This window comes from Primulina eburnea, chromosome 11 (assembly GCF_022965805.1).
Source record: "Primulina eburnea isolate SZY01 chromosome 11, ASM2296580v1, whole genome shotgun sequence".
NCBI lineage: Eukaryota > Viridiplantae > Streptophyta > Magnoliopsida > Lamiales > Gesneriaceae > Primulina > Primulina eburnea.
The window spans coordinates 23,515,577-23,533,836 of NC_133111.1; the positions used below are offsets into that span (position 1 = coordinate 23,515,577).

At 36.4% G+C, this 18,260-nt stretch overlaps 1 protein-coding gene across 1 annotated transcript; it reads left to right on the top strand.

The window, feature by feature from the left end:
- The first annotated feature begins 487 nt into the window (after positions 1–487).
- On the top strand, positions 488–4,804 carry LOC140805167 (ycf20-like protein). Its single transcript, XM_073161384.1, has 4 exons — positions 488–612; positions 745–829; positions 3,792–3,964; positions 4,206–4,804. The coding sequence occupies exons 3-4, from the start codon at positions 3,807–3,809 to the stop codon at positions 4,645–4,647; spliced, it is 600 nt and encodes a 199-aa protein (XP_073017485.1). The 5' UTR covers positions 488–612; positions 745–829; positions 3,792–3,806; the 3' UTR covers positions 4,648–4,804.
- Positions 4,805–18,260: the final 13,456 nt, after the last annotated feature.

An 18,260-nucleotide genomic window follows, 5' to 3' on the forward strand; every position in this document is an offset into this window, starting at 1 on the left:
ACTAATAATTATGGATTTTTTAAAAAAGAAATAACAACTTTGCAATCTTGAAGGAGAAGGAAGGGGAACTTGCAACAATTGCTTATTTATTTGTTCTTTTAATTTATTTATTAAAAATAACTGATAATCCTATTAAAATTTACAAAGAATGCAAATTTAATAAAACCATATTTCATTTATGATTAAAAGCTTTACACAAGTCTTGTATTTATTGAATCTTTATTCTTTAGTTGTTGGTTTGAGTAATTTGATTAAATGTGGATAAATATTGGATAGAATATGAATAAATAAAGTAAACATGGTTGGTTCGATATTATATAAAAATTCTATCTAATTTTTTTTTCCCAGGTAAAAACAATGATAAAGAAAATTAATAAAAGAGAGAATTGAGATTCACGTGACACGAGGATAAAAAGAAGACATGATAAAGCGTGCAACAACGAAACGCGACTTCAGGGGCCTGTATTATATAGTTTGTGGACCGTGTTTGATCTGGGGCTTGGCAGGCACAATTCAAGTAGTAGGATTCCCACTCCTCAAAGAATCTCTCTGATTTTTTTTCTGTAAACACCAACACCCGCGGAGCTTTGGGCTTCACGGCAATTCTTGCTGGTGGGTTTTGGATTCTGAATTCTATTTTTTTCTCTTTGTTTGTTACTCAATCGAAAAATGAAGTTCTGTATCAGTATCATTGTATTGAAATGTATTCATTTTGGAATTTGTTCTTATTTGTGCATTTTGCAGGAATCTTTTTCAACTGGCGAATTTTCCATTTCTTTTTGTACCAAGTGTGGAATACTGTGTAGCTGCTGTTGTAGTTGAATTGCTGGTAATTTTATTGTTTTTGAAGTATGGATGCTTATTCTTTTAGATGAAATTCCAAGGTTGTGCGAACTTTAGTTAGCCTTGTTTTCGGAAGTTTAGTTGATACTATACAATGACAACAATTCAGCATATGGAGGGAGGCATACTTGGTAAAAGCAAAGATTTAGAGTAGTGCATAATTAATTGAAGAACCAGAATGGTTTCTGAAAAATGTTTGAAAGAGGACACTTTTCTGTGTAGCTTTGAGAAGAATCTGTCGTATTCTCAACAATATGAGTAGTGGATAACAGTCACCAGCACTTAAAAGTGGATAGTGGTGTGTGTTTTTCACTATTAGTTACTTCAGCATTTGCTTGCTTTCTCGTGTTTCCAATTCACTACTCACGTGGCAAAGCCCATACCTGACCATGAGCAGCTCGTGTGTCGCAAGTGCACCGATGCTATGGGGCTGTGTCCTTAATGCGTAAAAGTTAAAGCACACAAGGCCAAAAACCATCAGAAGCACGTTACGCCAAATTATGTAGTTCTTCACAAAATATGTTCTTCACCTCTATGGCGCAAACAACTTCTGAGATGCTACCCAAATGTTTGTTCAATGATTAGTCTCTACGCAAGTGCTTTGTTTCACTTTCATTCTAATTTGTGTCCTCAGAACTCCATATAGAGAAAAAGGGAATTAATCAGAATATTATATGAAAATTTAAATATGTGTCGGGGTCTCATTCACATCTTCCTCTCTTGGCATATTGGTATTTCAGCGCGAATCCTTTGTTATGCATCTATGGTTTGTCAATGATTTTTCAATCCTTTCATAGCATTGTTTACGGGAAGTCTTGTATATTTGTTTATTTTTTATCAGTTCAGAAAGTTTTGCTAATTCCTTTATTGGAACGACCTAACTATTTAAGTTGGTGATATTATTGATTTAGGAGTTAAATGAAAGTTTCAGTGGAAAAAACCACACTGAAGTTTATTCATGCGCACCTCGTTAGTCAATTGTGTTGAATTTTGTAGAGTGTTTACATATGTACTATAGAATATTTAACATGTATTATGCTTAATGTTTTGCACAGAACATATTGGAGGTCATATTGGAAAAAATTTCTTAACATCTCTAGATTCTATAATACGTATCGTTTCAATACTGTGCATGCATCAATTTATACCATGCCCAGGGAAACCATGTGTCTGTGCATCTTGCACCGTTGACAACCAATAAATATTGAGTTACAGGTACAAAGTTTAGTGATGTTCCATGAGTGGGTATTGATGAATAAGAAACTTTAAAATGTCAAAGTTCGCAAGAAATGATGCTTCATAACTTTTAGTGAGGCTTGACCAAGGTTTAAAACCAACAATGTTAATTTCAGTAGAAAGTGTAACCGGAACCAAATTTCATGAATACAATTTTGTCTCTCGTTCTAGACGATTTTGATTCAGATTTGATTATGATGTGAAAAGATATGAATAGTGAATAGATATGAATAGAAATTTATTCTATTAAATTTTAATGCTCGAGAAGAAAACAATGGTACGATTCATGAGAAGAGATAATCAAATTAATTAAATTTAATTATTTGATAATACTATCATAAAAGATTATAGATATTTGATTTTTTTTAAAATAAAAGTAGAGGTTAAATTTAATTTAACTAGTAATCGTGGCGCTCAAAGGGCTGTAAACGAACCGAATCGAGTCAAATTTGCTGAAAAAAGCTCGAATTCGGCTCGAAATAGATATATTCGAACTCGAGCTCGATTCGAAGCTCCAAAAGTTTAAATTTTTTGGTTCGATTTTGGTTCAAACCAAGCTCGGGTTAGAGTTCGGATCGAAAGATTCGAAGATATTCGCGAGCTATTCGGACTATTACTCGAAAAAATCTTGAAATCTATTTATTTAATATGTATTTATATTATATTATATTAATAAAATATCAAGGTTCGCGAACTATAACAATCTAATATGTTCGAGTTTGGCTCGAAAAAGGTTATAATATGTTCGAGTTTGGCTCTAGTTCGATAAATTCGAATATGAATCAAATATTTTTAGAACCGATTCAAAAAATTCACGAATCGGTTCGGTTCAGTTCGTTTACATGCCTAGACACACACAAATATATATGCACTAAATATTATATTTTTTTTATCAAATACAATTGAATTTGAAATTCGTATGGCCAATGATTTCATTTTGTTAAAATCAATACATTTAAATGTGTATAAAAAGTTTTAATAAAAGTTTGTAAAAAATTAAATATATAAACATATACTTGCTCTATAAAAGTTAAAAAAATTTGTAATTTAAGGCTAATTGAGATTTAAAATTAAATGCAATATTTTATTTATCATAACAATTGTACCTTTTTATCATTATTTTAGGAAATGATACAATGTAAAAGAAAAGGAGTATTTTACCTGGGTACCTTAAGACTTAAGATTAATTTATGAATCTGGTTATGGTTTTATACAGTTTCAGTTTTGGTTCCATTTTCTTATTTCTAGGAATTAGAATTGAACCTTAGTCTTCGATTCTAGTTTCAATTTTGGAGCTGCTGCTGAAAGGCTCTGGTTTTTGGTAGAGGATTAGAGTTTTGGTTCTCGGGTTGAAGGGAACCGTGATCTGTCCACATTTAGTTAGTGCTTATTACTTGGATGAAATATTTGTAGGTCTTTTGTTTTTTATATCATGTATGCTGGTCTTCAATTTTAAAGAATTATACATTCAGGTAAATAGCATTCATACTGTATCAATTATATATGTATAGGGCTGGTTACATGATGCACTGGTATCAATTATATATGTTATAGGTCTGGTGATTCTACACCAATCACCTATCTTTGTATCGTGTCTGTTTGAGGGCCAATGAAAAATGAAGTGTATTTTCAATTCATCAGTGCATTCTTTTCTATTTTGCTTAGACGTTGGCCTAGGTTCTATTTCTCATAGGCCTTAGTATATTTTGCAGTTATAGGCCTCCAGGATGGATGTTTTAACGTTGCAGTCTTTGTCTGTCATAGAGAAGGAACGTCTCAAAAGATCGTATGAGTTTCTCAGATATTATCATGGTATTCAACATTGTCCATATGCGCTGAATTTCTGTAGACAGACTTCAAAGCTTGATATTCCTTATAGAAACAGGTAATTTCTGCACAAACTGGATTGTAATTATTTGAGATCACTGATTATCCGGTCATTTAAAATATGATTAATTCTCTAAGTTGAGTTTGGGTTAAAAGGTATGTGATTTATTTGAAATCCTTCGTTTTTACTTGGTCTTTTGAAATTATGCAAAACAATATTTTGAGTACATAGTTGTTCAACATTGAGTGGAAATTTCACGCCTTTTGGGCTGTTTTTTGACATTTGTTCCTCAAAACAGTTCTTCATCAAGTAGGCGTGGCATAAAAATAGCATTTGCTTTAAATACCGATGGATTTACGACTGATAACAACCGAGCTAACCTCAATGGAGACAACAATGTTCTTGGTGGAACTCGTTTGGGCAGGATAGTCAGTGCCGGTGGCAGGCAGCTATTAAGCAAGCTAAATTCAGCTCGGAAGAATTTTCCCATGAAGGTGTTTCTTCTGCTTCTGGGTTTCTATACAGCCAATGCTCTTGCTACTATTCTCGGTCAGACCGGTGATTGGGACGTATTGGTAGCAGGATTTGTTGTTGCTGCCATCGAAGGTATCGGTATGCTAATGTACAGAAGAAAGCCTCTCCCTACTGAAAGATTGCAGTCGGTGGTGGTGATGGTAAACTATTGGAAAGCCGGTGTTTGTTTAGGCTTATTTGTAGATGCTTTTAAGTTAGGTAGTTGATTTTAAGCTCGTCATGATTTCCTCCACAAACGATGGAAGGATTGTTGTGAAACCATTTAGAAGCTTTTTGCTAGCTAGGAAATGGGAATGTGTCCACTTCTATAACATTTCAGGAGTTCATGAGTAAATAATAAAAAGTTCAAGATATTCTTCTTCACTTGACTTTGTATTTATTCCCAGGCATTTGCTTTCTTGGAATCAGCTTTCCGGTACACGATGAACTGCATTTTTAGCTCTGAAATCTCGGTTTCGCATTACTGTTAACATATTAATTATTCTATTTAATTTTTAAGTGTTATAAAATAAATAAATTTTTTAATTCTCTACGTTGGTTATTATTTTAATTGATTCCCACGTATATCCATCCAGTTATTGGAGGCCAATTAGATAATACCATATAGCTTCAAGTGTGGACAACTTTGCATTTTTTGAGGTTCTTGCTTTTGAGTTGGTGTTTTTTTCTTTTCTTTTCCAGAAATCATTAAATTTTTCATGTCGAAAATCCTTTTCGAGAAACACATACACTTTTACAATACTGTTAGCAAAGTATATATGTTGAACGTGGATAACGAATTTGAGTACTATATGAATAATTTTTATTTTTTTAATCATCGGATTTGATTTTGATTAATCTATTTGATATTTGTCTTTTTTTCTTATGACTTTATTTTGTTTATTTGAGTCGTTCACACTTCGGGTCTTACTTCATTTTATTTCCTGTCATTGACAACATATCCTTGTTCTTAGTAATTAACTAATCTGATTTAAAATAAAACTTGTTATTTTTTTATTTGGTTCTCTTTATGTTTAGATATATATTTTCTCTCTAAACGAACTAAACTCGTACTTAAATAAGTTTTCAGCTCTCTTTTTTGGACACATACAAACAATTTACGATCATAAAAAAATTTAGTTCAATGTTACGCTATCACAACTCTCATTTATTTCATGTCCCAACGTATTTATATATTCCACCAAAAAATTAATTATTTTCGGATTATATTGTTTCACAAGACAAATGACAAACACGAAAACCTCCAAACTGGTATGTGTTGTTTTATATTTTAGGTCATGCAAAGACAGATCCCTTAGCTACGTCTATCCATCTCCTGAATTTGAAACGTCCCTTCCATCAATACCCCAACAGTTACTTTTATGTACTTCGAGATGATCTCGGCCATTAATCCATCTGAAATCAACGATCCGATCTCATTTGGTTTCTCTATAAAAACTTGTTCTCACTCCTTGTTGATTCTTTACATTTCAATTTTTTCTTACTTCGGATCTAATCTTAGACTCCTGATTCCTTCTTAGCTCCAACGTCCGATCTTTCCGTACTTTACGTCTTTTATTTATGGTATCTCCCATAGGTCGTGTAACGTCCTGAAAATTTAAAGGTTCCCGCGAACCACTCTTGTATTTTAATTAAATGTTTTAATTGCATGGATTATATTTGTTGTACATATTGATATGTTTAAAATATACTTTTCCACATTATTGCATTAAAATGTATTTTTAAAGGTTATTCGAGTTACGATCGAGGAACGGAGACCAATGGCTTAAAAATTAGAAAATGATTTTTAATAATTGTTTTTAATTATTTAAATTATGGGTGATGTTTTTCTTATTTTTGAAAATATGAGGTTTTGAGGTGATTTTATACACCGGGATTTAATTTTTATCGGTATTGGTTTTTCAACAAAAATGCGAACGTATTAGCAACCCGGCTAATAAATTCAAAAACTTTCCTTAACAAAATTATTTTTAAAACCTTAATTAAGCACTAATGGGCCTAATTACTTACTCAATGGGCCTAAGTCTTATTAGTGATTAATTAAGAGTATTTAAAGTACAAAAACCCTCCCCAAACCCCATACTTTCACACGCCACTTTTCAGATTTTGCTCCCACAACAATTCCCCTCAAATAAGACACGGCCCACACCTTCAATATCTTTGGAAGAAAAGTCGATTAATTCAAGTAAGATTTCTAGCCAAGTTTGTCGCCGCCGTTCTTCGCAATTATCAACGAATAATCGTGCGTTAAATACGCAAAGACACGTCATATTCCCCTTTTTACTCATCGTCACACCATATTATGTAAATTTTTTATGAAATTGCATGAAAACAAGTCATACAACCTTTAAATTTCGTAGTCATGCATATAGGTGTTCTAAATCCTTGTTTTTTGGTTCCAAAAATATGTTTTTATGTGTTAGAAGGGGTTGCCATGAATTGGGATATGAATTAGTATATATTTCCACAAGTTTAAAGGTCTAGAATCACACACAAAAGCAGCAAACCAGAAACGTTCAAACCTGGAACCAAATTGATCACTTTTCTGTCATGGTGCTTGAGGGGATCGGTTGTAAGGGATTGTGTTGGAAACTAAATTCCGGCATTTGACAAAATATGAACCAACTGAAAATACGAACCAACCGATCGAGTAAACTGAACTCAGTAACTGATCAAAAAACTGAACTCAGCAACTGAATCTAGTAAACTAATCTACGCAACTGAAACGCAATTCAGTTATTCTCCTCACCAGCAAATCTGAAACACGTCAACCGACAGATAATACATTCAGCCGATCCCTCAACTAACATGTAATGCCCGAGATTTTATGTCGTGTTAAATTACGATTATACATTTTTAATCGAGACGATTATGAAGGGGCTAACCAAACACGAAATGAGATCACGTGTGAAAATTGATGTGCGAGAACAGAAGGATTGGCACACATGCGCGACTATATGCGCGCACATGCGCGGGGGTTCCAGTAGGGTTGGCGCACATGCGCGAGACAACCCGAGAGGGGGGTATTTTGAGCAGACGCCTCGTGCATATGCACCGAATAGGGCGCGCATATGCGCGGGTCGCGCATATGCGCGAGACGTGCAGTATGCACATTGAGCCACTCGTCCTTTGCATGTACGTTGGTTTATATATATATATATATAATATATATATATATATATAATATATATATATATATATATATATATATATATATATATATATATATATATATGCATGCAAATCGTTACTCAGAAGAAGGGAAACGAAAGCTTCGGAGGAAAAGTGCTTTTGATTTCAAAATTTGATTTTACGATCAATCCGTCCGTTAGATTTTAAATCCGACTTCGATACTGTGTTCCTATCAACGCAGGCTACTACAGGACGTAAGTTTTACTACGTTTTGACATGTTTTGAAATTATGATGTTGTTAGAATTGAATACACGTCATATATGTTGTTCTTGATATGTTAGACAGCGTAGAATCGAAGTCAGATTAAGAAACAGACTGAATATGGAATTGTTATGAATTTCAGAAGGAAATTGACTAGAATTGATATCAGATTTGTACGGTGGTTGATTGTAAATGTTTGGAATTGATATAGACTGATATAGTATTATCAGTATCGCAAGATTGTACTGTTATACTGTCAGAATTTGATAAAACAGAGACATTGTGATTTGATTAGAATATTGATACAGAATATTGATATTGTCATTGCCTGATTGAACAGTGACAGACTTTGAATCAAGACTTTGATTGTATCAGATTGACAGCAAGAAAGGTATAAATAAATGTTGATTCGGGATTGCACAACTCGAGTTAGGTTTGACTTGAGTTTCCCTAAATCACATACTTTACTTTATTGCATTGATATTTGCAGATTATCAGATTGATATGTTAATGTATTGACTTAGAACAGGGTCAGAGTCCGAGTCTAGGGCAGATCAGCCTAGCTAGGGCAGAACCGCCGAGTCTTTCTCAGAACCGATAAGACTCTAGACTTACGGTGTATCGAAGAGCCTTAGATGTAGATCGACGTCTATCTCAGACACTCGATACATCATACCAAAGTCTAAATTAGATTGGGATCCCTAGATTTGAGATAAGATAAGATTAGATCACGAGTCATTGATTCATGTAGTCAGACTAGATACATGTGTTGATGTTTGTTGATGCTTTTATATATGTTTTATATGATTGCATTTAATACATTGTTTATACTGGGATATTTATATCTCACCGGAGTTATCCGGCTGTTGTCTTGTTTGTATGTGTGCATGACAACAGGTGGGACAGGTACAGGGTCACAGAGGTGAAGACAGATCGAGATTAGAGTGGTGATTCCGGACTTGGACTAGAGATAGGGTTTAAACACTTGATAGTTAGGTGTTGAACCTGAGATGTAAATTATTGTATGATGTTTGAGATTTATACTTTTATACTGATATGTATAGGAGTTTGATTCCATTACCTTCCGCATTTTAAAAAAAAATATTTAGACCCTGACTACTATAATTGATTAATTAGTCCCAATGATATTTAAAAAGATGATTAGCGTCCGGGTCCCCACAACAGGTGGTATCAGAGCGATAGATCCTTTAGATTGAGATTGAAGAGGCTAGTGAGCGGGGTAGATTGAGGTTTTATTTCCTGCTTTTGAATGCTAGCATGTATTACTGCTTTATTACATGTTACTTGTTTATCTGATTTAATATAGTAATATGTTTTATTGAGATTGGATCAGTACTGATTCTAGGTCAGCAGTAAGATGATCAGAGGAGAATTGAAACAGAATTGTGGTACTTGTTACTAATCTATTTGATTATTAGATATGCCTCCGAGACGAGTACCAGAACAGGGAAGTACATCCAATCCTACAATGGATGTCACACCGACTCCAATGGAAACGTTACTGAAACGATTTCAGTCATTTCATCCGCCAACCTTGAAAGGCACAGAGAACGCTGTGGAGTGTGAGAGTTGGCTTGATGATATAGAGATGCTGTTCGAATCCTTGGAGTATACAGATGAGAAGAGGGTGAAATTAATTGGACACCAGTTACGCGATGTTGCCAAGGACTGGTGGATTACGAGGAAGAGAGCCATGGAGCATAGAGGTACGAATATTACCTGGAATATATTTAGAACTGAATTTTATCAACGATTCTTTCCAGTGTCGTACCGGAAGGATAAGGGGGCGGAGTTTGCCAATCTAAAGCAAGGACAGATGAACATAGAGGAGTACGTGTCAAAGTTCTCCTCCTTGCTGAAATTTGCTCCACATGTGGCTGAAAGTGAAGAAGCTACTGCTGACCAGTTCATCAATGGCCTGAATCCCGACATTTTCACATTGGTGAACACAGGGCGACCGAATAACTTTACTGACGCCCTGAACAGAGCTAAGGGAGCAGAAGCCAGTCTGATGAGACAGAAAGGGGCTTCATTTCATGCCTCCAGCACCGAGACCACAACAACCACCTCCCAGATTTGAGGGTGGCAGCAGTAGTGGAGGAAAGAAAGAATTTTTGAAAGCCAGGGGAAAGCAATTCAAGAAATCTGGCAGTAGTTCTTCCAGCTCCGGTGGTTCTAGACCGAGCCAGAGTTACACTGGAGTTTATTGCAAGACTTGCGGAGGAAGACATGCTACTGAGAAATTCCAGGGAGTGACTGGTAGTTGCAATTTCTGTAAACAGCCGGGACACTTTGTTAAAGTATGTCCACAGAAAGGTTTGCAGAGAGCTCAGGGGGCCGAGTCATCGGGATCAACAGCACAGACTGAGAGACGATCAGCTGCTGTTCATACATTTCAGCCGGCGCCAGCTCAGTCACAGCAGAGGCTAGGAGGAAGCCAGACAGTTGGTCAGCCTCCGAGACAACAGGCCAGAGTCTTCGCTTTGACAGAAGAGCAGGCTCAGGAAGCACCAGATGACGTTGTGGCAGGTAAATGTTCTTTATGTGGTTATCCTGCTTACGTATTAATTGTTACCGGTGCTTCATACACATTTATTTCTGAACGATTTGCATGAAGTCATGCATTGCCTGTAGAGTCTTTAGCTACTGTAGTGTCTGTCTCTTCGCCTTTGGGGACGAGTTTGATATCCGTGAATTCGGTTAAACATTGTATGCTACAGTATGACGGGCATGAGATTGAGTTAGATTGCATCGTACTTGGGTTGTTCGATTTTGATTGTATTATTGGTATTGATATGCTGACCAAGTACAGAGCGACAGTTGATTGTTTCCACAAGATAGTGAGATTCAGACCAGATATGGCTGAAGAGTGGAAATTTTACGGTAAGGGTTCTAGATCGAGAATTCCTTTAATATCCGTACTATCTATGACTCGATTGTTACAGAAAGGAGCAGAAGGGTTCCTTGTATATTCAGTAGATTTACTGAAGTCGAGTCCAGCATTGGCAGATCTGCCAGTGGTACGTGAGTTTGCTGACGTCTTCCCAGATGAGATCTCGAGATTACCTCCAGTTAGAGAGATAGACTTCAGCATTGAACTGATGCCATGTACAGTACCGATTTCTAGAGCTCCATACAGAATGGCACCAGTTGAATTGAAAGAATTAAAAGATCAGCTGGTAGACTTACTGTCCAAGGGGTACATCAGACCGAGTGTTTCTCCTTGGGGTGCTCCAGTATTGTTTGTAAGAAAGAAAGATGGTTCGATGAGACTCTGCATCGACTATCGGCAACTGAACAAGGCAACGGTAAAGAATAAATATCCTTTGCCTCGTATAGATGATTTATTCGATCAGTTGCAGGGTTCTTCAGTATATTCCAAAATTGATTTAAGATCGGGATATCATCAGCTGAGAGTCAGAGATTCTGATATCCCAAAGACAGCATTCAGATTCAGGTATGGCCATTATGAATTTATTGTCATGTCATTTGGTCTGACGAATGCTCCAGCTGTATTCATGGGATTGATGAACCGTATCTTCCAGAAATATCTCGATGATTTTGTGATTATTTTCATCGATGATATTTTGATTTATTCAAAGAATATGAGTGAGCATGCTGAGCATCTAAGAACGGTGTTACGAATTCTAAGGGCTGAGAAGTTATATGCTAAACTGTCGAAATGTGAGTTTTGGCTAAGACATGTAGTATTTCTGGGTCATATTATATCCGAAGATGGGATATCAGTGGATCCCAGTAAAGTGGAAGCCGTGATTTCTTGGCCAAGACCGACATCAGTACCTGAAATTCGCAGTTTCATGGGTTTAGCGGGATATTACCGTCGTTTCATTAAAGATTTCTCGAGTATAGCTAAACCAATTACTCAGCTGACTTAGAAGAATGCTCCATTTGTTTGGTCTGAATAATGTGAGACCAGTTTTCTGGAGTTGAAGAAAAGGTTGACCAGTGCACCGGTGTTGACTATTCCATCCGGTACTGGTGATTTTGTGGTTTATTGCGACGCTTCTCACAGAGGGTTGAGATGTGTGCTGATGCAACGAGGGCATGTTATCGCTTATGCCTCAAGACAGATTAAACCACATGAGACTCGTTATCCAATTCATGATCTAGAATTGGCAGCCATTGTCTTTCCATTAAAGATATGACGACACTATCTTTATGGGGAGAAATTTGAGATATATTCTGATCATAAGAGTTTGAAATATCTGTTTTCAAAATCTGAATTGAATATGAGACAGCGAAGATGGCTTGATTTGCTTAAAGATTTTGATTGTGAAATCAAATACTATCCAGGAAAGTCTAATGCAGCAGCAGACGCACTGAGTCGAAAGGTATGTTCTTTATCCTTATCGACGATGGGTGTTTCAAATTTGATAGAAGACTGCTGTTTGTCTGGATTGGAATTTGAAATAGATTATAGACCGTTGAGACTTTATACGGTGCAAGTAGAACCAGAGCTGATTATGAGAATTAAGACAGCTCAGCGAAATGATCAGAATGTACAGAAATCAGTGTCGATGGTTAGAACAGGACATCGATCAGAATATCAAGTACGTGACAACGTCTTGTATGTGAATAATCGTCTGGTGGTGCCGAACGTTTCAGATTTGAGACGACAGATATTGTCAGAAGCGCACAACAGTCGATTCAGTATTCATCCTGGTGGCAGAAAGATGTATAACGATTTGAAAGGACAGTTCTGGTGGAAACAATGAAGACTGATATCGCCGAATTTGTTTCCAAATGTCTGAATTGCCAGCAGGTGAAGGCAGAAAGAAAGAAACCAGGAGGATTATTACAGAGTTTGTCCATTCCTGAATGGAAATGGGATCACATTTCCATGGATTTTGTGACACAGTTGCCACGTTCCTCCCGAGGTTGTGGTGCGATTTGGGTCGTGATTGACAGATTGACCAAATCCGCATGTTTTATTCCGTACAAGATGACGTACAGATTTGACCAGATGGCAGAGATCTATGTCAGAGAAGTGGTCTGATTGCATGGAGTGCCGAAGTCGATTGTATCAGATCGTCATCCTCGATTTACTTCGCACTTCTGGCAGAGTTTGCAGCAGGCTCTCGGTACGAAGTTACATCTGAGTACCGCATATCATCCACAGACCGACGGACAGTCAGAGCGGACTATCCAGACATTGGAAGATATGCTGAGAGCAGTAGTGCTATATTTTAACACTAAATTGGCAAGATGCATTGCCTCTTTGTGAATTTTCGTACAACAACAGCTATCAGACGAGTATTGAGATGGCACCATTCGAAGCGTTGTACGGAAAGAAATGCAGATCCCCTCTCTATTGGGATGATATCTCTGAAGTGCCTGAGATTGGACCAGATATGATCAGAGATATGACAGAAAAAGTGAAGCTAATTCGAAAGAAAATGAAGGCAGCACAAGACAGACAGGCCAAATATGCCAATGTTTGACGTAGACCGTTGGTATTTGAGGCAGGAGATCGAGTTTTCTTAAAGATTTCACCTTTCAGAGGAGTTGTCAGATTTGGCAAGAAAGGGAAACTGTCTCCACGATACATCGGGCCTTATGAGATCCTCGAGAAGATAGGAGATCGTGCCTATCGACTCGCTTTACCGCCTTCATTATCTGGGATACATGATGTCTTTCATGTATCGTTATTAAGGAAATATCTTCCTGATGCTTCACATGCTATTCAACCAGACGAGGCCGAACTGGATGAGACGTTGAGCTACGTTGAAAAACCGATTCAGATTATTGATCGTAAAGAGAAACAACTCAGAACGAAGACTATTCCACTTGTGAAAGTTCAATGGACTCGTCATGGTACTGAAGAAGAAACCTGGGAAACTGAATCAGATATGAGACAAGAATTCCCAAAGTTATTTAGATGATGTAATTTCTTATACAGTTTTGTATATATACTCCTTGTTGATACGAATAAAATGCCTGTGATTTCGAGGACGAAAACGTATCTTAGGGGGGGAGAAATGTAATGCCCGAGATTTTATGTCGTGTTAAATTACGATTATAGATTTTTAATCGAGACGATTATGAAGGGGCTAACCAAAACACGAAATGAGATCACGTGTGAAAATTGATGTGCGAGAACAGAAGGATTGGCGCACATGCGCGACTATATGCGCGCACATGCGCGGGGGTTCCAGCATATGCGCGAGACGTGCAGTATGCACATTGAGCCACCCATCCTTTGCATGTACGTTGGTTTAGACACACACACACACACACATATATATATATATATATATATATATATATATATATATATATATATATATATACATGAAAATCGTTACTCAGAAGAAGGGAAACGAAAGCTTCGGAGGAAAAGTGCTTTTGATTTCAAAATTTGATTTTACGATCAATCCGTCCGTTAGATTTTAAATCCGACTTCGATACTGTGTTCCTATCAATGCAGGCTACTACAGGACGTAAGTTTTACTACGTTTTGACATGTTTTGAAATTATGATGTTGTTAGAATTGAATACACGTCATATATGTTGTTCTTGACATGTTAGACAGCGTAGAATCGAAGTCAGATTAAGAAACGGACTGAATATGGAATTGTTATGAATTTCAGAAGGAAATTGACTAGAATTGATATCAGATTTGTACGGTGGTTGATTGTAAATGTTTGGAATTGATATAGACTGATATAGTATTATCAGTATCACAAGATTGTACTGTTATACTGTCAGAATTATAAAACAGAGACATTGTGATTTGATTAGAATATTGATACAGAATATTGATATTGTCATTTACAGATTGAACAGTGACAGACTTTGAATCAAGACTTTGATTGTATCAGATTGACAGCAAGAAAGGTATAAATAAATGTTGATTCGGGATTGCACAACTCGAGTTAGGTTTGACTTGAGTTTCCCTAAATCACATACTTTACTTTATTGCATTGATATTTGCAGATTATCAGATTGATATGTTAATGTATTGACTTAGAACAGAGTCAGAGTCCGAGTCTAGGGCAGATCAGCCTAGTTAGGGCAGAACCGCCGAGTCTTTCTCAGAACCGATAAGACTCTAGACTTACGGTGTATCGAAGAGCCTTAGATGTAGATCGACGTCTATCTCAGACACTAGATACAGCATACCAAAGTCTAAATTAGGTTGGGATCCCTAGATTTGAGATAAGATAAAATTAGATCACGAGTCATTGATTCATGTAGTCAGACTAGATACATGTGTTGATGTTTGTTGATGCTTTTATATATGTTTTATATGATTGCTTTTAATACATTGTTTATACTGGGATATTTATATCTCACCGGAGTTATCCGGCTGTTGTCTTGTTTGTATGTGTGCATGACAACAGGTGGACAGGTACATGGTCACAGAGGTGAAGACAGATCGAGATTAGAGTGGTGATTCCGGACTTGGACTAGAGATAGGGTTTAAACACTTGATAGTTAGGTGTTGAACCTGAGATGTAAATTATTGTATGATGTTTGAGATTTATACTTTTATACTGATATGTATAGGAGTTTGATTCCATTACCTCCGCATTTAAAAAAAAAAAATTAGACCCTGATTACTATAATTGATTAATTAGTCCCAATGATGTTTAAAAAGATGATTAGCGTCCGGGTCCCCACGTAACATGTCTCGGGAAAGAACATTCAATCGACAAAGAGATATAGAAGACTGCAACTGAATGCGAAATGCCGCACTTCAATCAATACAGCTTAGAACAACGCATTTCGGCTAAGGCAATTAAGACGCCGCATTACAATAAATGAAGCAAACAATTACCAAGGAATAACGAAGTGGCAATCAACGGATACAAAGATTCAAAGTTACCGTTGAAAGGGAAGCTTATAAATATGATAGAAGAACAGCTGAAGAGAAGACGAAGATCACTCTCTATTCAAAGCTTGCTGTTACTCTGTCAAAATCTTAGCTTTTGTAATGCTAAGAGTTTCAGCTTTTGGCAGTGATAAGTCCAAACTGAAGTGTATCAGTACAAATCTTGTATTCGATCAAAGTATTTTAGTGGAAATCGTATCCTTGAGATAGAAGGGGTGACGTAGGAGTAATTGAAATCTCTGAACATCCAGAAACAATTCTTGTGTATTTTCTTTCAGTTTCGTATTCTATCTTTCAGTCAGTTACTTTCCGCAACTACTTTAGTTTAACTGATTGTCATTGACCAAAAAGATTCCGAGAATCAGTTTGTCACCAAACTGAACTCAAAATTCGAAAAGATCAGTTTTAATTGAGAGTGTTTATTCAACGCCCCCTTCTAAATACTCTTGATACGTTAATCGATCATATCAAGAGGTATCAGAGCGGTTGAATCTTGTTCTTGAATATTTTTGATCGATAAACTTGCTAGCATGACTTCATTCAACAAAATTCCTATGTTCTCCAGAGAAGAATTTGATGATTGGAAAATCAGAATGCAGGCTCATTTAGTTGCACAAGATGATGACATGTGGTATGTCATAACTGATGGACCCATGAAGATTCTAAAAACAAATACAGCAGTTGCCATAACAGAAGGGGCACCACAAAGAATAGAAAAGCCCAGAGATGAATGGACAACTGAAGATAAAAGAAAGGCAAATCTTGATAATATGGCTAAAGACATTATGTACAAAACGCTGATTGTCCTAAACCCAAGAAGGACAGTCAAGGCTCAAATGATAGAAGAAAGAAATCTTATGAGCACAAAAGAAGACCCAAGGAAGATAAGAAGTCCTTCAGAAAGAAACATGAGGTACTCTTAGCTGAAGAAAACTAAATCTAAATGGGCAGAAACTGAGAGTGAGGAATCAGAACCAGAAAGCTTATGAAGCTCTAGTGATGATGAGTAAGTCAAGTGCTTGATGGCTAATGATGCAGAAGAAGAATTATCTAGCCAACAGGTATTTGATTTCAGCTCAACTGATTTCACACGAGAAGAACTCATTCTAACACTACATGACATGGTAAATGAGTATCAAAATCTTGCATCATCATTTGAAAAAATCACAGCAAAGCAAACTGATCCCATAGACAATAAAACAAAAACTGATGAATCAGTTGATGGGTTGAGTCTAAAAAGAGAAATTACTGAGTTAAAAGCAGAGAGAGACAAAAATCAGTCATTAATCCAGAAGTTGATTCTTGAAAACTCAAAACAGACTGAGCTCATTCAGTTTTGGAACATGTCATCTACTGCACTGAATGAGATGCAGAATTCACAAAAATCAGTTTCTGATAAAACTGGTTTACGGTTCAATACTCAAGGAGAAATGTATCCAAATGATACTCAACCAAAGCTAAAAACAGACAAAGGGAAATACATTAACTTTGTCAAAGCAACAGTGGCACAAGAACAAATTAAGCCTAGTAAACTGATTGAGCGACCTACTGAGAATATTAACAAGGCCGGAAGATATGGGATTGGTTATAATAAAAAATTCTCAACTGATTCACAAAGTCAGTCATCAAAGAGGTTTCACAAGAACTATTCAAATAGCTATTTCAATTACTATAACCGCAAGCCAGTTCAGAAGAGATATAGACTGAACAATGAGTTGAATAAAGCTAAAACACATATTATATCATCTGTACACTACACACCAAGCACACAAAAGCAGAGAAAAACCATTTGGAATACAGCTACTGGAAAGTCTGTTAGACTAATCCAACTATGGGTTTCTAAGGGACTAATCAGTTCGGGACCCAAATAGATATAGGTACCAAGTTATATTATGTGTGTGATTGCAGGTAACATGTACAAACAAGAACTATATATGTTATTTGGACAGTGGATGTTCGCGGACATATGACAGGAGATGCAAGTGCGTTATCTCAACTGATCAAATACAGTGGTCCAAACATCAGTTTCAGGGACAATTCCATAGGTAGAACTGTGGGTAAGGGTAAGCTTATCCATGGTAACTTTACTTTTAAAGATGTTCTATTAGTAGAAAACCTGAAGTATAACTTGATTAGCATCAGTCAATTATGCGACAGTGGATTCTTAGTACAATTTGACAAAAACTCATGCTCAGTCAAAACTTCAACTGATGAAATCATACTAACTGGCAAACGTTGTGGAAACACATATAAAGTCAGTTGGAATGATCAAACTTATGCACTAGTTTGTTTTATTGCTTCCAAATCATCTAAAAACTGGTTGTGGCATAAGAGACTAAATCATTTAAACTTTAAATCCATTGCCTACCTGAGTAAACATGAACTTGTAACTGGTTTGCCCAAAATAGATTTTTCAAAAGAAAAACTTTGCTCAGCATGTCAGTATGGTAAACAAGTACGATCCTCTTTTAAAAACAAGGGCTGTAAATCTTCATCCCGATGCTTAGAACTGTTGCACATGGATCTCTTTGGTCCTATACCAGTCATGA